Genomic DNA, 24570 nt, shown 5'->3' on the forward strand with positions numbered 1-24570 from the left:
AGGGGTGTGTGTGTGTGAGGGGTGTATTTGTGTGTGAGGGGTATGTGAGGGGTGAGTGTGCATGAGGGGTGTTTGAGGAGTGTATGTGTGTGAGTGGTGTGTGTGTGAGGGATGTGTGTGTGAGGGATGTGTGTGTGAGGTGTGTGTGTGTGAGATGTATGTGTTTGTGAGGGGTGTGTGAGGGGTATGTGAGGGGTGAGTATGTGTGTGGGTGTTGGATGTGTGAGGGGTGTGTGTGTGAGTGTGAGGTCTGTGTGTGTGAGGGTTGTGTGAGTGTGAGGGGTGATGTGTGTGAAGGGTGTGTGTTTGTTAGGGGTGTTTGTGTGAGGGGTGTGTGTGTGTGAAGGGTGTATTTGTGTGTGAGGGATGAGTGTGTATGAATGGTGTTTGAGGCCTGTATGTGTGTGATGGGTGTATGTGTGAGGGGTATGTGTGTGTAAGGGTTGTGTGTATGTGGGGATGTTTGTGTGTGATGTGTGTGAGTGGTGTGTGAGGGGTTTGTGTGAGGGATATGTGTGTGTGACGGGTGCTTGTGTTTGAGGTGTGTGTGTGTGTAAGGGATGTGTGTGTGAGGTGTGTGTGTGTGAGGGGTGTGTGTATGTGAGGTTGTGTGTGTTAGGGGTCTGTGTGTGTGAGGTGTGTTAGTGAGGGGTGTGTGTGTGAGGTGTGTGCGTATGTGTCTGTCTGTGTGTGAGGTGTGTGTATATGATGGGTGTGTGTGTGAGGTGTATGTGTGTGTGAGGGGTGTGTTTGTGAGGGGTGTATTTGTGTGAGGGTTGAGTGTGTATGAGTGGTGTTTCAGGCATGTATGTGTGCGAGTTGTGTGTGTGTATGAGGGTGTGAGGGGTGTGTGTATATGTGAGACGTGTGTGTGTATGCAAGATGTGTGTGTGAGGTGCGTTTGTGTGAGGGGTTTGTGTGTACGAGGGGTGTGTGCATATCGGTATGTGCATATCTGTGTGTGTTTGAGGGTTTGTGTGTGTGTAGTGAGTGTATGTGAGGGTTGTGTGAGTGTGAGGGGTGATGTGTGTGTGAAGGGTGTGTGTGTGAGGGTGAGTTGAGTGTGTGTTAGGGGTATGTGTGTGAGGGTTGTGTGTGTCTGAGGGGTGTGTGAGGGATGAATGTGTGTGGGTGGTGTTTCAGGCATGGATGTGAGTGAGTGGTGTGTGTGTGTGGCATGTATGTGCAAGGTATGTGTGGGTGTGTGAGGGGTGTTTGTGAAGGGTATGTGTGTGTGAGGGGTGTGTGTGTGAGGGGTGTATTTGTGTGTGAGGGTTGAGTGTGTATGAGTGGTGTTTGAGGCGTGTATGTGTGTGAGTGATGTGTGTGTTTGAGGGGTGTGTGTATGTGAGACATGTGTGTGTGCGAGGTGTGTGTGTGTGAGGGGTATGTGTGTGTGAGGGGTTTGTGTGTATGAGGGATGTTTGTGTAAGGGGTGTGTGTTTGTGAGGGGGGTGTGTGTGAGGGGTTTGTAAGGGGTGTCTTTGTTGGGGGTGTGTGAACGGTGTGTGTGCGAGAGGAGTGACTGTGTGTTGGAGGGAGGTGTGTGTGAGTGGTATGTGTATGTGAGGGGTGTGTGTGTGTCAGAGGAGTGTGGCTGAGGATGAGGTGTGTGTGTGAGGGTTGTGTATGTGTGAGGGGTGATGTGTGTGTGTATGAGGGGTGTATGTGTGGTTGAGGGGTGTGTGTGTGAGGTGTGTGTGTGAGTGGTGTGATGTGAAGTGTCTGTGTGTGAGTGGTGTGTGTGTGAGTGGTGTGTAAGGTGTATGTATGTGTGAGGGGTGTGTATGTGTGGGGGGTGTGTGTATGCGAGGGGTGTCAGTGAGGTGTGTGTGTGAGGTGTGCTTTATTTGAGGGATGTGTGAGATGTGTATGTGTGAGGGCTGAGTGTGTGAGGGATGTGTAAGGGTATGTGTGGGATGAGTGTGTTTGAGGGGTGTTTGAGGCGTGTATGTGTGTGATGGGTGTATGTGTGAGGGTATGTGTGTGTTAGGGGCGTGTGTGTATGTGAGGGGTGTATTGTGTGTGAGGTGTGTGTGAGGGGTATGTGAGGGGTGAGTGTGTATGAGGGGTGTTTGAGGCATGTATGTGTGTGTTGTGTGTGTGTGTGTGTGTGTATGAGGGGTGTGAAGGGTGTGTATATGTGAGACGCATGTGTGTATGCAAGGTATGTGTGTGAGGTGTGTTTGTGTGAAGGGTTTGTGTGTTTGAGGGGTGTGTGTATATCGGCATGTGCATATCTGTGTGTGTTTGAGGAGTGTGTATGTGAGGGGTGTGTGTATGTGAGGGGTATGTGTGTGGGTGTTGGGTGTGTGTGGGGTGTGTGTGTGAGTGTGAGGTGTGTATGTGTGAGGGTTGTTTGAGTGTGAGGGGTGTAGCGTGTGTGTGAAGGGTGTGTGTGTGAGTGTGAGGTGCGTGTGTGTTAGGGGTTTGTGTGTGAGGGATGTGTGTATGGGGTGATGTGTGTGTGTGAAGGGTGTGTGTGTGTTAGGGGTGTGTGTGTGAAGGGTGTGTGTGTCTGAGGGGTGTGTGAGGGGTTTATTTGTGTGTGAGGGATCAATGTGTGTGGGTGGTGTTTCAGGCATGGATGTGAGTGAGTGGTGTGTGTGTGTGGCATGTATGTGCAAGGTATGTGTGGGTGTGTGAGGGGTGTTTGTGAAGGGTATGTGTGTGTGAGGGGTGTGTGTGTGAGGGGTGTATTTGTGTGTGAGGGTTGAGTGTGTATGAGTGGTGTTTGAGGCGTGTATGTGTGTGAGTGATGTGTGTGTTTGAGGGGTGTGTGTATGTGAGATGTGTTTGTGTGCGAGGTGTGTGTGTGTGAGGGGTATGTGTGTGTGAGGGGTTTGTGTGTATGAGGGGTGTTTGTGTAAGGAGTGTGTGTTTGTGAGGGGTGTGTGTGTGTGACGGGTTTGTAAGGGGTGTCTTTGTTGGGGGGGTGTGAACGGTGTGTGTGTGAGGGGAGTGATTGTGTGTTGGAGGGAGGTGTGTGTGAGAGGTATGTGTATGTGAGGGGTGTGTGTGTCAGAGGAGTGTGGGCGAGGATGAGGTGTGTGTGTGAGGGTTGTGTATGTGTGAGGGATGATGTGTGTGTGTATGAGGGGTGTATGTGTGGTTGAGGGGTGTGTGTGTGTGAGGTGTGTGTGTGAAGTGTCTGTGTGTGAGTGGTATGTGTGTGAGGGGTGTGTAAGGTGTATGTGTGTGTGAGGGGTGTGTATGTGTGAGGGGTGTGTGTGAGGTTTGCGTGTGTGTGTGGGTGTTTGTGTGTGAGGGGTGTGTGTATGCGAGGGGTGTCAGTGAAGCGTGTGTGTGTGTGAGGGGTGCTTGATTTGAGGGATGTGTGAGATGTGTGTGTGAGGGCTGTGTGTGAGGGTTATGTGTGTGTAAGGGTTGTGTGTATGTGGTGGTGTTTTTGTGTGATGTGTGTGAGTGATGTGTGGGGGTTTGTGTGATGGATATGTGTGTGTGAGAGGTGCTTGTGTTTGAGGTGTGTGTGTGTGTGTGAGGGGTGTGTTTGTGAGGGGTGTGTGTGTGAGTTGTGTGTGTGTATTGGTGTGTGCGTATGTGTCTGTCTGTGTGTGTGAGGGTTATGTGTGTGAGGTGTTTGAGTCTGGGGTGTGTTTGTGAGGCGTGTGTGTGTATTGGTGTGTGTGTGTTTTTGTGTGTGTATCTGTGTGTGTTTAAGGGCTGTTTGTGTGTGTGAGAGGGGTGTGTAAGGTGTGTGTCTGTGTGCAGTGTGTGTGGGAGGGGTGTGTGTGTGAGCGGTGTGTGTGTCAGAGGAGTGTGTTTGTGTGATTGGTGTGCGTATGAGTATGAGGTGTGTGTTTGAGGCGTGTATGTGTGTGAGGGTTGTATGTGTGAGGGTTATGTGTGTGTAAGGGTTGTGTGTATGTGGGGGTGTTTGTGTGTGATGTGTGTGAGTGATGTGTGGGGGTTTGTGTGATGGATATGTGTGTGTGAGAGGTGCTTGTGTTTGAGGTGTGTGTGTGTGTGTGAGGGGTGTGTTTGTGAGGGGTGTGTGTGTGAGTTGTGTGTGTGTATTGGTGTGTGCGTATGTGTCTGTCTGTGTGTGTGAGGGTTATGTGTATGAGGTGTTTGAGTCTGAAGGGTGTGTTTGTGAGGTGTGTGTGTGTATTGGTGTGTGTGTGTTTTTGTGTGTGTATCTGTGTGTGTTTAAGGGCTGTTTGTGTGTGTGAGAGGGGTGTGTAAGGTGTGTGTCTGTGTGCAGTGTGTGTGGGAGGGGTGTGTGTGTGAGTGTGAGGTCTGTGTGTGTGAGGGTTGTGTGAGTGTGAGGGGTGATGTGTGTGAAGGGTGTGTGTTTGTTAGGGGTGTTTGTGTGAGGGGTGTGTGTGTGTGAAGGGTGTATTTGTGTGTGAGGGATGAGTGTGTATGAGTGGTGTTTGAGGCCTGTATGTGTGTGATGGGTGTATGTGTGAGGGGTATGTGTGTGTAAGGGTTGTGTGTATGTGGGGATGTTTGTGTGTGACGTGTGTGAGTGGTGTGTGAGGGGTTTGTGTGAGGGATATGTGTGTGTGACGGGTGCTTGTGTTTGAGGTGTGTGTGTGTGTAAGGGATGTGTGTGTGAGGTGTGTGTGTGTGAGGGGTGTGTGTATGTGAGGTTGTGTGTGTTAGGGGTCTGTGTGTGTGAGGTGTGTTAGTGAGGGGTGTGTGTGTGAGGTGTGTGCGTATGTGTCTGTCTGTGTGTGAGGTGTGTGTATATGATGGGTGTGTGTGTGAGGTGTATGTGTGTGTGAGGGGTGTGTTTGTGAGGGGTGTATTTGTGTGAGGGTTGAGTGTGTATGAGTGGTGTTTCAGGCATGTATGTGTGCGAGTTGTGTGTGTGTATGAGGGTGTGAGGGGTGTGTGTATATGTGAGACGTGTGTGTGTATGCAAGATGTGTGTGTGAGGTGCGTTTGTGTGAGGGGTTTGTGTGTACGAGGGGTGTGTGCATATCGGTATGTGCATATCTGTGTGTGTTTGAGGGTTTGTGTGTGTGTAGTGAGTGTATGTGAGGGTTGTGTGAGTGTGAGGGGTGATGTGTGTGTGAAGGGTGTGTGTGTGAGGGTGAGTTGAGTGTGTGTTAGGGGTATGTGTGTGAGGGTTGTGTGTGTCTGAGGGGTGTGTGAGGGATGAATGTGTGTGGGTGGTGTTTCAGGCATGGATGTGAGTGAGTGGTGTGTGTGTGTGGCATGTATGTGCAAGGTATGTGTGGGTGTGTGCGGGGTGTTTGTGAAGGGTATGTGTGTGTGAGGGGTGTGTGTGTGAGGGGTGTATTTGTGTGTGAGGGTTGAGTGTGTATGAGTGGTGTTTGAGGCGTGTATGTGTGTGAGTGATGTGTGTGTTTGAGGGGTGTGTGTATGTGAGACATGTGTGTGTGCGAGGTGTGTGTGTGTGAGGGGTATGTGTGTGTGAGGGGTTTGTGTGTATGAGGGATGTTTGTGTAAGGGGTGTGTGTTTGTGAGGGGGGTGTGTGTGAGGGGTTTGTAAGGGGTGTCTTTGTTGGGGGTGTGTGAACGGTGTGTGTGCGAGAGGAGTGACTGTGTGTTGGAGGGAGGTGTGTGTGAGTGGTATGTGTATGTGAGGGGTGTGTGTGTGTCAGAGGAGTGTGGCTGAGGATGAGGTGTGTGTGTGAGGGTTGTGTATGTGTGAGGGGTGATGTGTGTGTGTATGAGGGGTGTATGTGTGGTTGAGGGGTGTGTGTGTGAGGTGTGTGTGTGAGTGGTGTGATGTGAAGTGTCTGTGTGTGAGTGGTGTGTGTGTGAGTGGTGTGTAAGGTGTATGTATGTGTGAGGGGTGTGTATGTGTGGGGGGTGTGTGTATGCGAGGGGTGTCAGTGAGGTGTGTGTGTGAGGTGTGCTTTATTTGAGGGATGTGTGAGATGTGTATGTGTGAGGGCTGAGTGTGTGAGGGATGTGTAAGGGTATGTGTGGGATGAGTGTGTTTGAGGGGTGTTTGAGGCGTGTATGTGTGTGATGGGTGTATGTGTGAGGGTATGTGTGTGTTAGGGGCGTGTGTGTATGTGAGGGGTGTATTGTGTGTGAGGTGTGTGTGAGGGGTATGTGAGGGGTGAGTGTGTATGAGGGGTGTTTGAGGCATGTATGTGTGTGTTGTGTGTGTGTGTGTGTGTGTATGAGGGGTGTGAAGGGTGTGTATATGTGAGACGCATGTGTGTATGCAAGGTATGTGTGTGAGGTGTGTTTGTGTGAAGGGTTTGTGTGTTTGAGGGGTGTGTGTATATCGGCATGTGCATATCTGTGTGTGTTTGAGGAGTGTGTATGTGAGGGGTGTGTGTATGTGAGGGGTATGTGTGTGGGTGTTGGGTGTGTGTGGGGTGTGTGTGTGAGTGTGAGGTGTGTATGTGTGAGGGTTGTTTGAGTGTGAGGGGTGTAGCGTGTGTGTGAAGGGTGTGTGTGTGAGTGTGAGGTGCGTGTGTGTTAGGGGTTTGTGTGTGAGGGATGTGTGTATGGGGTGATGTGTGTGTGTGAAGGGTGTGTGTGTGTTAGGGGTGTGTGTGTGAAGGGTGTGTGTGTCTGAGGGGTGTGTGAGGGGTTTATTTGTGTGTGAGGGATCAATGTGTGTGGGTGGTGTTTCAGGCATGGATGTGAGTGAGTGGTGTGTGTGTGTGGCATGTATGTGCAAGGTATGTGTGGGTGTGTGAGGGGTGTTTGTGAAGGGTATGTGTGTGTGAGGGGTGTGTGTGTGAGGGGTGTATTTGTGTGTGAGGGTTGAGTGTGTATGAGTGGTGTTTGAGGCGTGTATGTGTGTGAGTGATGTGTGTGTTTGAGGGGTGTGTGTATGTGAGATGTGTTTGTGTGCGAGGTGTGTGTGTGTGAGGGGTATGTGTGTGTGAGGGGTTTGTGTGTATGAGGGGTGTTTGTGTAAGGAGTGTGTGTTTGTGAGGGGTGTGTGTGTGACGGGTTTGTAAGGGGTGTCTTTGTTGGGGGGGTGTGAACGGTGTGTGTGTGAGGGGAGTGATTGTGTGTTGGAGGGAGGTGTGTGTGAGAGGTATGTGTATGTGAGGGGTGTGTGTGTCAGAGGAGTGTGGGCGAGGATGAGGTGTGTGTGTGAGAGTTGTGTATGTGTGAGGGATGATGTGTGTGTGTATGAGGGGTGTATGTGTGGTTGAGGGGTGTGTGTGTGTGAGGTGTGTGTGTGAAGTGTCTGTGTGTGAGTGGTGTGTGTGTGAGGGGTGTGTAAGGTGTATGTGTGTGTGAGGGGTGTGTATGTGTGAGGGGTGTGTGTGAGGTTTGCGTGTGTGTGTGGGTGTTTGTGTGTGAGGGGTGTGTGTATGCGAGGGGTGTCAGTGAAGCGTGTGTGTGTGTGAGGGGTGCTTGATTTGAGGGATGTGTGAGATGTGTGTGTGAGGGCTGTGTGTGAGGGTTATGTGTGTGTAAGGGTTGTGTGTATGTGGGGGTGTTTGTGTGTGATGTGTGTGAGTGATGTGTGGGGGTTTGTGTGATGGATATGTGTGTGTGAGAGGTGCTTGTGTTTGAGGTGTGTGTGTGTGTGTGAGGGGTGTGTTTGTGAGGGGTGTGTGTGTGAGTTGTGTGTGTGTATTGGTGTGTGCGTATGTGTCTGTCTGTGTGTGTGAGGGTTATGTGTGTGAGGTGTTTGAGTCTGGGGTGTGTTTGTGAGGCGTGTGTGTGTATTGGTGTGTGTGTGTTTTTGTGTGTGTATCTGTGTGTGTTTAAGGGCTGTTTGTGTGTGTGAGAGGGGTGTGTAAGGTGTGTGTCTGTGTGCAGTGTGTGTGGGAGGGGTGTGTGTGTGAGCGGTGTGTGTGTCAGAGGAGTGTGTTTGTGTGATTGGTGTGCGTATGAGTATGAGGTGTGTGTTTGAGGCGTGTATGTGTGTGAGGGTTGTATGTGTGAGGGTTATGTGTGTGTAAGGGTTGTGTGTATGTGGGGGTGTTTGTGTGTGATGTGTGTGAGTGATGTGTGGGGGTTTGTGTGATGGATATGTGTGTGTGAGAGGTGCTTGTGTTTGAGGTGTGTGTGTGTGTGTGAGGGGTGTGTTTGTGAGGGGTGTGTGTGTGAGTTGTGTGTGTGTATTGGTGTGTGCGTATGTGTCTGTCTGTGTGTGTGAGGGTTATGTGTATGAGGTGTTTGAGTCTGAAGGGTGTGTTTGTGAGGCGTGTGTGTGTATTGGTGTGTGTGTGTTTTTGTGTGTGTATCTGTGTGTGTTTAAGGGCTGTTTGTGTGTGTGAGAGGGGTGTGTAAGGTGTGTGTCTGTGTGCAGTGTGTGTGGGAGGGGTGTGTGTGTGAGCGGTGTGTGTGTCAGAGGAGTGTGTTTGTGTGATTGGTGTGCGTATGAGTATGAGGTGTGTGTGTGTGGGGTGTTTGTGTGTGAGGGTTGTGTGTGTATGTATGAGGGGTGTGTGTGTGTGGGTGAGGGGTGTGTGTGTGAGGGGTGTTTGTGTGTGTGAGGTGTATGTAAATGTGTATGTGTGAGGGGTCTGTGTATGCAAGTCGTGTGTGGTGTGTGAGTGTTTTTGAGTTGTGTGTGTGAGGGGTGTGATGTGTGTGAGGGGTGTGTGTGTCTATGGGGTGTGTGTGTGGGTGAGGGGTGTGTTAGAGGTGTGTTTATGTGAGGGGTGTGTGCGTGAGGGTGTATGCGTGTATGTTTGTGTGAGGTGTGTGTATGTGTGTGTGTGAGGGGTGTGTGTATATGTGTTTGTGTGTGTGTGAGGGATGTGTCTGTGAGGGGTGTGTGTATGTGAGGGTGTGTGTGTTAGGGGTCTCTGTGTGTGTGGTGTGTGTGTGAGGGGTGTGTGACTGAGGGGTGTGTGTGAGGGGCGAATGTGTGTGAGGGATGTTTGAGGTGTGTATGTGTGTAACAGGTGTGTGTGTGAGGGGTGTTTGTGTGTGTGAGGGGTGTGTGAGGGGTGTGTGAGGGGTTAGTGAGTGTGAGGGGTGTTTCAGGCATGTATGTGTGTGAGTGGTGGGTGTGTGTGAGGGGTGTATGTGTGTGTGAGGGATATGTGAGGGGTTAGTGAGTGTGAGGGGTGTTTCAGGAATTTATGTGTGTGAGTGGTGTGTGTGTGAGGAGTGTGTGTGTATGTGGGGTATGTGTGTGTGAGGGGTATGTGTGTGTGAGGGATGTGTGTGTATGTGAGGGGTGTATTTGTGTGTGAGAAGGGTATGTGAGGGGTGAGTATGTATGGGGGTGTTTGAGGCATGTATGTGTGCGAGTGTGTGTGTGTGTGAAGGGTGTGAGGGGTGTGTGTATATGTGAGATGTGTGTGTGTGTATGCAAGGTGTGTTTGTGTGAGGGGTTTGTGTGTATGAAGGGTGTGTGCATATCTGTGTGTGTTTGAGGAGTGTGTGTGTGAGGGTTTTGTGTGTGTGGGGTGTGTGTGTGAGGGGTGTGTGTATGTGAGGGGTGAGTATGTGAGTGGGTGTTGGATGTTTGACGGGTGTGTGTGTGTGAGTGTGAGGTCTGTGTGTGTGAGGGTTGTGTGAGTGTGAAGGGTGATGTGTGTGTGAAGGGTGTGTGTGTGTTGGGAAAGTGTGTATGTGTGTGTCAGAGGAGTTTGTATGAATGGTGTGTGGGTGAGGATGAGATGTGTGTGTGAGGGTTGTGTGTGTATGTGTGAGTGTTTGTGTGTGAGGGGTGTGTGTATGCGAAGGAGTGTCAGTGAGGTGTGTGTGTGTGAGGGGTGCTTGATTTGAGGGATGTGTGAGATGTGTGTGTGTGAGGGCTGTGTATGTGTGAGGGATGTGTGTGTGTGAGTGTTGCATGTCTGTGTGGGCTTTTGTGTGTGAGGGGTGTGTGTATGCGAGAGGTGTCAGAGAGGTGTGTGTGTGTGAGGGGTGCTTGATTTAAGGGATGTGTGAGATGTGTGTATGTGTGAGGGCTGTGTGTGTGAGTGATGTGTAAGGGTATGTGAGGGATGAGTGTGTGTGAGGGGTTCTTGTGTATGAGGTGTGTGTGTGTGTGAGGGGTGTGTGTGTGAGGGGTGTGTGTGTGATGGGTGTGTGTATCGGTGTGTGCATATCTGTGTGTATGTGCGTGTGTGAGTGTTATGTGTATGTGAGGAGTGTGTGTGAAGGGTGTGTGTTTGAAGTGTTTGTGTGTGAGGGGTGTATGTGTGTGTGATGGGTATGTGAGGAGTGAGTAAGTGTGAGAGGTGTTTCAGGCATGTGTGTGTGTGAGTGGTGTGTGTGAGGGATGTGTATGTGTGTGGGTGTTGCGTGTGAGAGATGTGTGTGTGTATCAGTGTGTGTGTATCTGTGTGTGTGTGTGTGTGTGTGAGGGTGTGTGTGCGAGGTGTGTATGTATGTGAGGGGGGTGTGTGTGTGTGAGTGGTATGTGTGTGTGAGGGGTGTGTGTGTGAGGGGTGTGTGTGTGAGGGGTGTGTGTGTATGAGAGGTGTATTTGTGTGTGAGGGGTGACTGTGTATGAGGGGTGCTTGAGGCGTGTATGTGTGTGAGTTGTGTGTGTGTGTGTGTGAGGGGTGTGTATGTATGTGTGTGTGTGTGTGTGTGAGGGGTGTGTGTGTATGTGAGATGTGTGTGTGTGTATTTGCAAGGTGTGTGTGTGGTGTGTTTGTGTGAGGGTTTGTGTGTTTGAGGGGTGTGTGTAAGGGGTGTCTGTGTTTTTGTGAGGGGTGTGTGTATTGGTGTGTGCGTATCTGTGTGTGTTTGAGGAGTGTGTGTGTGAGGGTTTTGTGTGTGTGTGGAGGGTGTGTGTGTGAGGGGTGTGTGTGTGAGTGTTGTGTGTGTTTGAGGGGTGAAGTGTGAGGGATGTGTATGTGTGCGGGTGTGGGGTATGTGAGGAGTGTGTATGTGAGGTGTGTGTATATCAGTGTGTGCGATCTGTGTCTGTTTGTGTGTGTGTGTGAGGAGTATGTGTGTGTGAGGGGTGTGTGTGTGGTGCGTATGTGTGTGTGAGGGGTGTGTGTGTGAAGGGTGTGTGAGGAGTATATGAGGGGTGAGTGAGTGTTAGGGGTGTTTCAGGCATGTATGTATGTGAGTGGTGTGTGTGTGAGGGGTGTGTGTGCAAGGTGTGTGTCTGTGAGGGGTTTGTGTGTGTGAGGGATGTGTGTGAGGGGTGTGTGTGAGGGGTGTATTTGTGTGTGAAGGGTATGTGAGTGGTGAGTATGTATGAGGGGTGTTTGAGGCGTGTATGTGTGTGAGTGGTGTGTGTGTGTGGGGATGTGAGGGGTGTGTGTGTATGTGAGTCACGTTTGGGTGTGTGTGTGAGAGGTGTGTGTGAGGTGTTTGTGTGTGTATCGGTGTATGCGTATTTGTGTCTGTGTGTGAGATGTGTGAGTGTTTGAGGGGTGTGTGTGGGGTGTGTGAGGTCTTTGTGTGTATGAGGGGTGTGTGTGTGTGAGGGGTCTGTGAGAGGTGGGTGTGTGTGTTAGTGGTTTGTGAGGGGTGTGTATGTGAGGGGTGTGTTTGTGTGTGAAGGGTGTGTGTGTGAGGTGTGAGTGGCGTGTGAGTGTGTGAGGGGTGTGTGTGAGTCGTGTGTGAGGGGCATTTGTGTGTGAGTGGTGTGTGAGGGTTGTGTGTGTATGAGGGGTGTGTGTGCAAGGAGTGTGTGTGTGAGAAGTGTGTGTATGTGTGAGGGGTGTCTGTGAGGGGTGTGTGTGTGAGGGTTGCTTGTGTTTGAGATGTGTGTGACGTGTGTGTGTGTGTGATTGTGTGTGTGAAGGGTTTTTTTTGTGTGTGTGAGGGGTGTGTGTGTATCGGGGGTGTGTGTGTATTGGTTTGTGTGTGTGTGTTTATCAGGTGTGTGTGTATGTGTGTGTATATTGATGTGTGAGGGGTGTGTATTTGTGTGTGTGTGTCGGGGTGAAAGAGAAGATGAAGAAATGCAGAATCAAGAGTGGGGAGATGGGGGAGAGTGAGAATGAAATGGGGTGGTGATGAGTCCAAGGCTGGGAGGGAATGACAGACAGTGCCATTCTCCCATAACCAACCATTAGAAGGAACTGACAATCATTCGGAATTGGTTTATATTTCCTGTCCTTCCTACATTGTGTCACCTTCTGAATTTTATGCGGTTGTTTTTGTGTCCCAGTCCTTGTTCTCTACACCCCACCCCCATTACCATCTCTCATACACATTCCCTCCCTCACTCCCTCTCTCTCTCTCTCTCTCTCTCCCTCTCACTGTCTCTTCATGCACCTCTCTCTCTCTCCCTGCCCCTCGTTGCAGTTTTTCTCCCTCTCCCACCTACTCTCTCACACACGCTCTCCTCTCCCTTTCTCTCCCTTCCTCTCCCTCCCTCCAAACCTAACATCAGGGTTTTTCCAGAGAACAGTCCAGGAAACCATTGTATCAGGGGAGGGATCACATGCTCTAATTATATCCGGTCATTGAAAAATGGGAGAGAAAGAGAGAAGTGGTAGGAAACTTTACTAGAGTGTGTGGAGCCCCATCAATCACTCAGGAGACCGTTATGGAGAAGCCAATAGGCTTTAATTTACTGGAGAACTTAGCACATCCCTAGCTGTCCTGCCCTGAGCTGCATGGAGCCGTGCAACAGTCACCTTTATATCGGAGCTTGTGAGGAGGGTCCACAAGTACATCTCTCTCTCTCTCTCTCTCTCTCTCTCTCTCTCTCTCTCTCTCTCTCTCTCTCTCTCTCCATGACAGTGGTTTACCACAGTGTGCGTATTTGGGTCTGTGTGTGTAAGAGAGGCAGAAAGCAAAATTTAGAAAGTGCCAGAAACAATGTTTTTTTGAGCATTCTGACAGCCGGTGATACAAAAGGCACCCGTATCAAGTCAGTGTCCCCATCTCACCCCCTCTCTTTCTCCCTCCCTTTCCATTTACCTTTCTCTCTCTTCCCCACCATTCTGTTTTGTCTTTTTCTCTCACTCTCACTCTTTCTCCCTCTCTTTGTTTTTCTCTCTCTCTCACTCACTTACTCACTCTCTGTCCAGTTTGGACCCACTTCCTGGAGACTCTCCCTTGCTGCCCATCACTCAAGCACCGAAACATGAAACATTCCACTGCAGTACAGGCCCTTCAGCCCACGATATTCTACTGACCCATATGTACTTACCACCCTGTCTATGCCTCTCGTAATCTTTTTGACCTCTATCAATTCTCCTCTCCTCCTTCACTCCAAAGAGAAAAGTCCCAGCTCTGCTAACCTTGCCCCATGAGACTTGTTTCCCAATCCAGGCAACATCCTGGTGAATCTCCTCTGCCCCCTCTCCGTAGCTTCCACATCCTTCCTGTAACGAGGTGACCAGAACTCCAAGTGGGGTCTCACCAGAGATTTGTTGAGTTGTAACATGACCTCTCTACTCCTAACCTCACTCCCCCTATTAATGAAGCCCAGTGTCCCATAGGCCTTCTTAACCATCCTATCAACCTGCGCAGCAACCTTGAGGGATGTATGGATTTGGACCTCTGTTCTTCTACTGCAGAGTGCTTTACATGAGAAGGGATAAATCCCCAGGGTGGGTGGTGACCGCAGGCTTGACTGGGTGATCGTGCAGCTAGATCAAAGGGGTTGACCATTGCTGTTTGTCATCTAAATTAATGATCTGGATGATAATGTGTCGGGTCTGATCGGGAACTTTGCAGACGACACTAAGACGGGTGGGGTCGTGGACGACGAAGAAATTTTTTTCAAAGCTCGCAGAGGGATCTGGATCAGCTGGAAAAATGGGCTGAAAAATGGCCGATGGAATTTAATGCAGACAAGTGTGAGGTGTTGCATTTTGGAAGGACCAACCAAGAAAGGGCATACAAGGTAAATGATCGGGCACTGAGGAATGCGGTGGAACAGAGGGATCTGGGAATACAGGTACACAATTCCCTGAAAGTGGCGTCACTGGTAGACAAGGTTATAAGGAGAACTTTTGGCACATTGGCCTTCATCAATCAAAGTATTGAGTCCAGGAGTTGGGATGTTATGGTAAAGTTGTATAAGACATTGGTGAGGCCAAACTTGGATTATTGGGTACAGTTTTGGTCACCGAACTACAGGAAAGATATCAATAAGATAGAAAGAGGGCAGAGATTTACTAAGATGTTACCGGGACTTCAGGAATTGAGTCACAAAGATTAAACAGGTTTGGAATTTATTCCCTGGTGCGTAGAAGAACAAGGGGAGATTTGATAGAGGCATTTAAAAATATGAAGAGGACAGACAGAGTAAATGTAGGTCGGCTTTTTCCACTGAGGGTCAGTGAAATACAAACCAGAGGACGTGGGTTAAAGGTGAAAGGGGAAATGTTTAGGGGGAACTTCTTCACACAGAATGTGGAACGATCTGAGGTGGTGAATAGAGGCTCAATTTTAACATTTAAGAAGAATTTGAGGGATATGGACTGTGTGCAGGTTAGAGGGACCAGGCAGAACAATAGTTCAGCATGGACCAGAAGGGCCAAAGGGCCTGTTTCTGTGCAGTAACCTTCTGGAGTTCTAGGGCAGCATCTAAATTTACCCTCCTCCTTCCAGTTAACATGGACCAAGACGCCAGGAGAAGCATCTCCCTGCTCTGTTTGGTTGGCGTCAGCCTTGCCGTGGGGATTGGCTACTCCTACTGGATGACAAGACGGCACCGTCCGGAAGGAAGCAGGAGAGGGACGGCAACACTGTCCCTGGATCGGGGCAATGCCTCGGCGACACTCACAGAAATCTGGTAGCCTAGCATGACGCCAGCCCCTCTGCATTGAGCTCCTGGAGGTGCTCTCATCTCTGTGGGGTAAACTCACGGAGGAGGCAGGAAGAGTTGTGTAGATATGCTCTTCGGCCCATCGCATCTGGGCCAACCATTTACTCCAAACCTATATTAATCCCATTCTCCATATGTTTAATCAACTGTACCACCATCCACCCCCCAAAGATTGGGCCCCTCACCCACACACTACTGCAGCTAATTCATGTCCTCCCTGCAGATACTCAAACTTGTTCACCCACCCCCCCCCATCCCCCCACCTTCTGCAGGGCAACTCTGCTTCCTGATCTCCTTCCCACTCTCACCACCCCCCCTCCTGCCCCCACTTCCTAACTTCTAGATCACAATGATAAGAATCTGCGGAGGGGGGAGGAAGTTCACACTGGGCCAACAGAGATCAGAATCTGCAATGAATCACAGTGTGGTGTAGAACCCCCCCCACGATGGGTGCTCCTGTATTCTCTACGTCCACGTCCCCATGGGGCCAGAGGATGAATTGTCCACTCTAAATTCTAACCCCCACTCCCTTCCTCCCCCACTCAACCCGGTGGAATTCAGAGGGGCAGATGGAGTTTAATGCAGATGAGTGAGGTGTATATTTTGGAAGGACAAACCAAAAAAGGACATACACGGTGAACGGTCGGGCACTGAGGTGTGCAGTGGAACAGAGGGATCTGGGAATACAGATACATAATTCCCTGAAAGTGGCGTCACTGGTAGATAGGGTTGTAAGGACAACTTTTGGCACATTGGCCTTCATCAATCAAAGTAATGAGTCCAGGAGTTGGGATGTGATGGTAAAGTTGTACAAGACTTTGGTGAGGCCAAATTTGGAGGATTGTGTGCAGTTTTGGTCACCGAACTACAGGAAAGATATCAATAAGATAGAAAGAGGGCAGAGAAGATTTACTGGGATGTTGCCTGGACTTCAGGAACTGAGTTACAGAGAAAGGTTGAACAGGTTCGGACTTTATTCCCGGGAGCGTAGAAGAACAAGGGGGGATTTGATGGAGGTATTTAAAATTATAAGGGGGACAGACAGAGTAAATGTAGGTCAGCTTTTTCCACTGAGGGTAGGTGAGATACAAACCAGAGGACATGGGTTAAGGGTGAAAGGGGAAAAGTTTAGGGGGAACTTCTTCACACAAAGAGGGGTGCCTTCCAGTATATCTCCACAGCTTCACCAGGAGTCTGTTGTCACTGAGTGTGAAACGAGGTGAGGTGGTGAATGCGGGCTCAATTTTAATACGCAAGAAGAATTTGGACAGGTCCCTGGTGGGGAGGGGTGTGGTGGGACAAGGACTGGGTGCGGGACAGAGAAATGGTTCGACACCAACTAGAAGCGCCAAAGGGGCCTGTTTCTGTGCAGTGACGCTCTGTGGTCCCTATGGGAGTCGACGTGAATAGGATCGACAAGATGGGCAGACAGTCCAGTCTAGCTCTGCACCGTGTGACCCTGACTCAGTAGCTCAGATAAGTAAAGCTGAACCACATCCGATGTGGAGGAAATGTGCCTTTTGCAATTCCTTCAGCTTCACAGCAGGGTCAAGATGGCGATGTTCATTATCACAGACTCAGCGCAATTTTTATTTCCAACAACTCTGGAAGATCTGTTTGCATTGCCCACACTTTACTTGGCACTGACTGCCGCTGTGAATATTTATTCCTTTTTTCCACTTGGCATGGTTAAGGTTCAAGGTCATTTCGTGAAACTAAAGATTGGTGCATACGTAAGGCAGAGAAAGGCTCATTATGAGCATCGCCCCAGCAATAGGAGAAAGCGAGTTGCTTCGGAGACGCTATGCATTCCCTGGATTCGCCCCCAGAGTTCCCGCAGCCGCACAGACCGCCTGTTCGATGCGAAACGTGATCAGGAAGCCCGCCCTCTCAGTACCTGGCTCCCTTGAGCCAGTCTCCAGCAGCCTGCTGGGGGCGTGGGGAGTCCCTCAGCCGCTGAGCGCCTTTCCGGTTAGTCGCCGTGGTCACCGCCCCTGTAGGGCCATGACCTCCGCTCCTCCTTCTCGACAGGGTGGGATAGAGGGCAGGACTGATCTCCCCATTTTCTGATGCCCTGTACCAATCCACTGCTCCCCAGCTGTCTGTGACCCCTCATAGTACACTGCCTAGCACAGGCGTCGCCATCTTGAGAGCAGACGTACTATAACTAAATTACAATCGTAGTTTTATTTATACTACTGTATGTAGCCCGAATATGCCAAGGGTTGTCTGATCTCAGAAGCTAAGCAGGCTCAGTACTCGGTTGGGAGACCGCCTAGGAGCCTCAGGTGCTGTGAGGGACACTGGACGAAGTGGCGACTCTCTGTCTGCCACACACTGACCCTCACTGGGGGTCAGGCCCCACACATATTGACCCTCACTGGGATCTGGCCCCACACACGCTGACGCTCACTGGGGGACAGGCCACACACACCCTGACCCTCACTGGTGGACAGGCCCCACAGACGCTGACCCTCACTGGAGACAGGCCCCACACACCCTGACCTTCACTGTGGGATGGGACCCACATTCACAGATCTGCATTGAGGGACGAGTCTCACACACACTGACCCTCACTGACGGACGGATCCCACACTGGGGGACACGACCCACACTGACCCTCACTGGGGGATGGGACCCACACACACTGACCCTCACTGGAGGACAGGCCCCACACACCCTGACCCTCACTGGGGGATGGGTAAGGGAGAGTGAGGAGTTAATAGATTCAACTTTCAGGGAGATAGTTACCCCGAGACCTGATGTGTCAGGTAACTGTCAGGGGAGGGAAGAAAAATGCCTATAAAATGGAGAGCACACCTGTGACTACTCCTCTCAGCAACAGGTATATTGTGTTGGATGCTGTTGAGGGAGATGACCTGACAGAAGCTGGCTGCAGTGATCAGGTCGATGGCACTGAGCCTGGTACAAAAGGTAAGAAGGAATGCAGTGGTCATTGGGGACTCCATTGTCAGAGGTACAGACCAGAGATTCTGTGAGCAAGGTAGGAATACCCGCATGGTGTGCTGTCTCCCTGGTGCAAGGATACAGGATATCTCAAATCGGGTCCAGAGTATTCTGAAAGGAGAGGACAAGCAGTCTTGGAACATGTGGGTACCAATGACATAGATAAAAAGAGGGAGGAGCTAGGACAGAAGCTAAGAAACAGGACCACCAGGGTGGTGATCTCTGGATTGCTACCTGTGCCAAGTGCAACTGAGGACAAAAATGGAAGGTTGAGACAAATGAATGTGTGGCTGAGGGGCTGGTGTAAAAGACAGGGTTTTGGCTTCTTGGACAATTGGGATCTCTTTTGGGGAAGGCGTGACCTTTACAAGAAGGATGGGTTACACCTAAACCCAAAAGGGGTCAATATATTGGCAGCTAGGTTTGGTGCAGCCGTCGGATGCAGTTTAAACTAATTTGGCGGGGGGTTGGAAACCTGTATAATAGGGCAAAGGACAGGAAAGATAAAACAGGAAAAGTTAGGTTAGGCAGCGAAAGTAAAAAATCAGAAAGAGCAAGGAGGGTGAAAAAAGCAAATCTGAAGGCTTTATATCTTAATGCAAGAAGCATTTGGAACAAGGTAGATGAATTAGCTGTGGAAACTGAGATAAACAAATATGATTTGATTGGGATTACAGAAACATGGCTGCAAGGTGGGCAAGCCTGGGAACTTAACATCCCGGGGTATACAATATTTAGGAGGGATCGACAAGAAATAAAAGGGGGTGGGGAAGCTTTGATGAAGGGACCGACATGATTGACAGGAAGGATATTAACTCGGAAGATGCAGAATCTATATGGGTAGAACTGAGGAATAGCAAGGGGCGGAAAACGTTAGTGGGGTTGGTATATAGGCCTCCAAATAGTAATGTAGAGGTGAGGGAAGGCATAAAAAGAGAAATTAGAGAAGTGTGCAATAAGGAAACAGCTGTCATCATGGGAGACTTTAATTTACATATAGATTGGACTAGCCAAATTAATAAAAATACTGAGGAGGAGGAATTCCTTGAATGTTTACGTGACGGTTATCTAGACCAATATGTCGAGGAACCAACTCGGGAGCAGGCCATTTTAGAATGGGTATTATGCAATGAAAAGGGGCTAATCAGCAATCTTGTTGTAAGAGGCCCTTTGAATAGGAGCGATCACAATATGATCGAATTCTCACTCGACATGGAGAGTGAAGAAATTAAAACCGAGACTAAGGTCCTGAATTTAAATAAAGGAAATTATGATCATATGAGACGGGAGTTGAGTAAGATTGATTGGGTGGTGTTTATGGGGGGGTTGACGGTGGATAGACAATGGAAAGCATTCAAAGATCTAATGGAAGAATTGCAGAAATCGTTTGGCATAAAAATAAACCTAAAGAGGTGATTCAACCATGGATAACAAGGGAAATTAGAGACAGCATTAGATCCAAAGAGAGAGCATATCAACTGGCCAAAAAAAGTACCAAACCTGAAGACTGGGAACAGTTCAAGATGCAGCAAAGGAGGACAAAGGGATTAATCAAGAGAGCAAAAATAAATTACGAAAGTAAGCTTGTGGCAAACATAAAAACCAACTGCAAAAGCTTTTATAGATATGTCAAGAGGAAAAGATTGGTGAAATCCAGAGTAGGTCCCTTGCCGTCAGAATCAGGGGAATATATAATGGGGAATAAGGAAATGGCAATCCAATTAAATTCTTACTTTAATTCTGTTTTCACAAGAGAGGATACAAATAACCTCCTAAGGATGTTGGGAAACATAGAGACTAATGCAAGAGAGGAGTTGAAAGAAATCAGTATCTCTAAGGACATGGTCTTGGGGAAATTGAAGGGATTGAAGGCCGATAAATCCCAAGGGCCTACATCCTAGGGTAATTAAAGAAGTGGACATTCAGATAGCAGATGCTTTAAGAATTATTTTCCAGAACTCGATAGACTCAGGATCAATACCCATGGATTGGAGGGTAGCTAATGTTACCCCACTATTTAAAAAGGGGGGCAGAGAAAAAGCGGGGAATTATAGGCCAGTGAGCTTTACATCACTAGTGGGCAAAATGATGGAATCCATTATTAAGGATGTAATAGCGGAGCATATGACTAGCAGAGAAGGGATCGGACAGTCAACATGGATTTACAAAAGGTAAATCATACTTGACAAATCTATTGCAATTCTTTGAGATGGTGACAGGTAAAATAGATGGGGGAGAGCCAGTAGATGTGATGTACCTGGATTTCCAAAAGGCCTTCGATAAGGTCCCACATAAACGACTGGCATGCAAAATCAAGGCTCATGGGATTGGGGGAAAGGTATTGATGTGGATTGAGAACTGGCTGGCAGATAGAAGACAGAGAGTTGGGAGAAACGGCTCATTTTCTGAGTGGCAGGCGGTGACCAGTGGGGTGCCACAGGGATCTGTACTGGGACCCCAACTGTTCATAATTTACATTAATGATCTAGATGAGGGGATTGGATGTAATATCTCCAAATTTGCAGACGACACTAAGCTAGGAGGGGTTATGTGCACTGAAGAGGGGGTCAGGAAGCTCCAGTGTGATTTGGATAAATTGGGGGACTGGGCAGCTACACGGCAAATGCACTACAATGTGGATAAATGTGAGGTTATCCACTTTGGTAATATAAACCGGAGGGCAGATTACTATTTGAATGGCAATAGATTGGGAGATGGGGAAGTGCAGAGAGACCTAGGGGTTCTTGTGCACCAGTCACTGAAGGCGAGCATGCAGGTACAGCAGGCGGTTAAAAAGGCAAATGGTATGTTGGCCTTCATATCAAGAGGGTTTGAGTATAGGAATAAGGATACCTTACTGCAGCTGTACAGAGCCTTGGTGAGACCACACCTGGAGTATTGTGTGCAGTTTTGGTCGTCTTATCTGAGGAAGGATGTTCTTGCAATGGAGGGAGTGCAAAGGCGATTCACCAAGCTGATACCTGGAATGGCAGGAATAACTTATGAGGAAAGATTGCGCAATTTGGGATTGTACTCGTTCGAGTTTAGAAGATTGAGAGGGGATCTCATAGAGACATATAAAATTCTGGCAGGACTGAACAGAATGGATGCGGAAGGGATGTATCCAATGGTGGGGGAGTCCAGAACCCGGGGCCATGATTCGAGGATAATAGGCAAACCATTTAGAACCGAGATGAGGAGAAATTTCTTTACCCAGAGGGTGGTGAATCTGTGGAATTCATTGCCACAGAGACCAGTAGAGGCCTATTTAAGAGGAAATTAGATATATTTCTTCAGTATAAGGGAATTAGGGGTTACGGAGAGAAGGCGGGGACATGGTACTGAACTTTAAGATCAGCCATTATCTCATTGAATGGCAGAGTAGGCTCGAAGGGCTGAATGACCTATTCCTGCTCCTATCTTCTATATTTCTATGTCTCACACACACTGACCCTCACTGGGAGACGGGTCCCACACAGTCCCCTCCTGCCTGTGTCAGTAGGGGCTCCCAATGATTCCTGAGATGATCGAAACTGTCCCAGGACAAAGCCGTCCCTCCCCACGTACCTCCCCATAAAACTTCCCTGCCTCCAAACGCTCCTTCTGTCCCATCCTCCCTACAAACCCTTCCTCCCTGAAACCCACCAATCTCTACTTCCAAACACCCTCCCTCCCCCCCTCCCCCAGAGCCTGCACTGGGCCCCGTCTCCAGGGTGTGAAAGGACGAATTGGGGTGGTGCAGGAGCTGGAGGGGGGTGGGGGCGGGGGGGGGGTGATGGATTAGGGTATGTCCAATCGGAGTGCCCCCTCCTCCGGCTTTTCACTGCCATTGGGGTCTGAACCCCTGCAGCCCCCTCCCTCACCTCATCGAGGGGCGATTGGGATGGGCGCTAAAAGCTTGGTCGAACGTTGAGATCACAGTGGAAGGAAAACAAACCCTCTTCTGCCAATTTCGGGAAATCTCCACAGACCACAGACATTTGATTGTTCTCGAGACCGGACAATGTGGTTAACTTCTGTGAAAGCACCAGTCATATCTGGTGATACTTTCTCAGCCAAACACATTCTATCAAAAATGAAATAAAAAGCATGAAGCAGATAGTGTGGAACAGAGACCAATGAACCATGGCCATAATCCATAAGAGCCAAAAATAGACCATTCAGCCCATCAAGTCAATCATGAGCTGATCCATTTCCCCACTCAACCCCACTGCCTGGCCTTCTCCCCATAACCTTTGGTCCCCTGGCTAATCGAGAACCTGTCAATTTCTGCCTTAATTTCTGCTAATGGCCAAGAGCACTTCTTCACCATCTGGAAGGGAAGAGGTGGTCTGTTCCTGTGCTGTAATTGTTATATGCTACAGCTGGTTGGAGTTGGGGTTCCAGCCAGACGGCATTAACATGGACCTCCCGGTTTCTGCTAGCCCGCTTCCCATTCTCCCTCTCTCCCCCGTCCCTCCGTCTCCTTTCCTTCAACTCTCCACTCCCCCTTCTTCATTCACAGAGCCGTTCCCCCTCCCCCGATTGCTGCTGTGCCCTCCCTCTTTCTCCACCTATTACCGCCTGCCTGTGGGACTGTGCTCATCCCCCTGGCCCCCTCCCCTCTACCATTTTGTTTGGGCGCCTGCCAACATTTTATCAACACCTTGATGAAAGGCTCAAGCCCGAAACGTCAGATCTGTATCTTTATCTTTGCTACATAAAGGATGCAGTTTGACCAGCCGGGTTTCTCCAGCATTTATGTTTTTACTTCAACCATGGTATCTGCGGATGTTCCTCTTTTACTTCATACCCAGTTCTTCAGCTTGAGTCCTTCAGCCTTTAAGACAAGGCTGGGTAGATTTTTACATAGTAAGGTGTGTGTGGAGAAAATGTGGCCTCCCTGCCTGTCTGGAATGTGTGGATTGCGGGTGGTCCCGTGTCCTCCTCATCTGGAACTTATTCGGAAGACACATGACCTGTCAATCAAGGTTGGATTCCGGCCGCCCATTGGCTAATTTAAATCACCTTGGGCCTTATTTGGCCAGGTGTCCAGATCAGAACTGTCTATAACACCGATGCACAGCACATTCTTTCTCTCTGCCTCGAGGACCAAGCCCCGGACTTCGTCCACGCCAAGTCACTTCTGTGGATGTTGCTGGAAGCGTCGCGGGTAAGGTGTGCATTACACTGAAGCTGATCCGTAGAGCTGCGATAGATCAATACTTTCAGAGACCCATGCCCCCTGTTGGTGCAGGGAACCAGGAGGGTGTAAGAGCCCCCGTTTTTAGTGTGTGAGCAGGTCGAGTATAGGCTCACCATTGTCACAGTCCAACCAAAGTCCGAGGTGAATCTCTGTTGTTTAAGTGAAATAATGATTGAGCACGAACGTTTAATGTTCTCCCATTTGTTTCCTATGCATTAATAAAAGTTACATGTGATTGTAACACTCGTGTCCACACTTGTCACTCTGTGAACTTGCCGAACCTGCTACTCTTGCCAACATGACTATCGGGGAATTAAGGAATCTTGGGAAAAGGCAGGTCAGTGGAGATGATAATCAGATTAGCCATGATCTCCGTGAATGGTGATGCTGGCTTGATGGGTTGAATGGCCGGCTCTGCCCCTGTTTCGGATATTCTCAAATTTGGTGCTAAACACACAGGTGCACAACCAGAGACACGTCTCATATAGACAGACAGTACACCAAGGAGGACTTGTGTTCACGTATACCAATACATTTTGTTTCATAGATGTGAGTGTCTTGGATGGTTAGTGTGAGGTGTTCCTTTGGACGGGGGTGGGGGGAGGTGTGTTGGGGGAGAAGGGTGCTTGCAAAGGCAGGAGGTGATAGGTGGAGAAGGGAGAGAGGGGACAACAGTGGTCGAGGGTGGAGGGATGGCTGGGGGAGGGGGGAGGAGAACTGGAAAGGGTGGGGAAGAGGGGAGCAGGTTAGCAGAAACCAGAGGTTGATGCCAATGCCGTCTGGCTGGAGAGCGCCCAGACGGAAAATCAGATGTTGTTCCTTCAATTTGTGGGTGCCTGCCAACATTTTATCCACACCTTGATGAAAGGCTCAAGCCTGAAACGTCGGGGATGTATCTTTGCCTTTGCCACGTAAAGGACACTGTTTGACCTGCTGTTTTTCTCCAGCATCATGTTTTTAGTTAAACCACAGTGTCTGCTGATCTTTTAGCTTTGACGCTGAGTGATCTCATTTATTAATGAGACATGGGACAGCTTTCCTCATAAATGGGTTAAGCAAACAGGACTCGTGGCCCCGGTGTCATGCCAACTCAGTGGCCTGAGTGACAAATCTTCTCTTTTCTCTTCCCGGAATCCTTCCTCGTTACAGTCAGGGTGTATTGGACCGGTTCCAATCCCCCTTCCTCTAACAGAGAGAGATCTGCGTCACAAGCTCCGCCTCTTACTCTCGTCACAGAGGAGTGCGGCAGAGGGTCACATATTATGTTCCTGCTATCCTCCATGCCCTGCATCTTCAAGTACATGTCCAGAGTGTTACGAGGTCCCCAAACCCCCAGCAGCAATAGACATGCACCACAACAAAGGTTTACTTAAACAAAAGTTGCTTTTAATTATCTTTGAACATGAAAATAGAATCAAACTTTAACCTCTCTTTTGACTCACTTAACCCCCTTCTAATTCTAAGCGCACGTGTGTGTAAGTTCAGCAAAGTTCTTTGGTTCACAGCTGAATCTCACTGGTTGCAGAACATTCTTGTACTGTGCACAGAAGTTAGTATTAATAAAGTTCACCAGGCTTTGGTGCTTAACAGGTAAATGGTTACCACTAAGGAGGGTTCTTGTTGGTTTTCAGAGAGAGAATTTTCTCGTTCCAGAACAGCCACTCCAGTGTCTTGCTGACGAAGCTTGCCCCCTTTCATGGTTCTCCAGATGATAACCTCTTTCTTTCAGGTCACAGCAGAGTTCTTTTCTGTTTCTCCTATTCTAAGGGAAACACCAGAC

General features: G+C 49.3%; 1 protein-coding gene across 2 annotated transcripts in view; it reads left to right on the plus strand.

Annotated features, from left to right (window-relative positions):
* LOC138754917 (uncharacterized) overlaps positions 1-23031 on the plus strand; it is an 85052-nt gene extending 62021 nt beyond the window's left edge. For both annotated transcript variants that reach the window (XM_069919922.1, XM_069919923.1), the window contains exon 6: positions 14422-23031. In XM_069919922.1, coding sequence (XP_069776023.1) covers positions 14422-14609 — 188 coding nt within the window. In that variant the 3' untranslated portion in view covers positions 14610-23031. The remainder of the gene's footprint in view (positions 1-14421) is intronic.
* Positions 23032-24570: the final 1539 nt, after the last annotated feature.

The sequence above is a fragment of the Narcine bancroftii genome, chromosome 2, assembly GCF_036971445.1.
Source record: "Narcine bancroftii isolate sNarBan1 chromosome 2, sNarBan1.hap1, whole genome shotgun sequence".
In the NCBI taxonomy this organism is placed as follows: Eukaryota; Metazoa; Chordata; class Chondrichthyes; order Torpediniformes; family Narcinidae; genus Narcine; species Narcine bancroftii.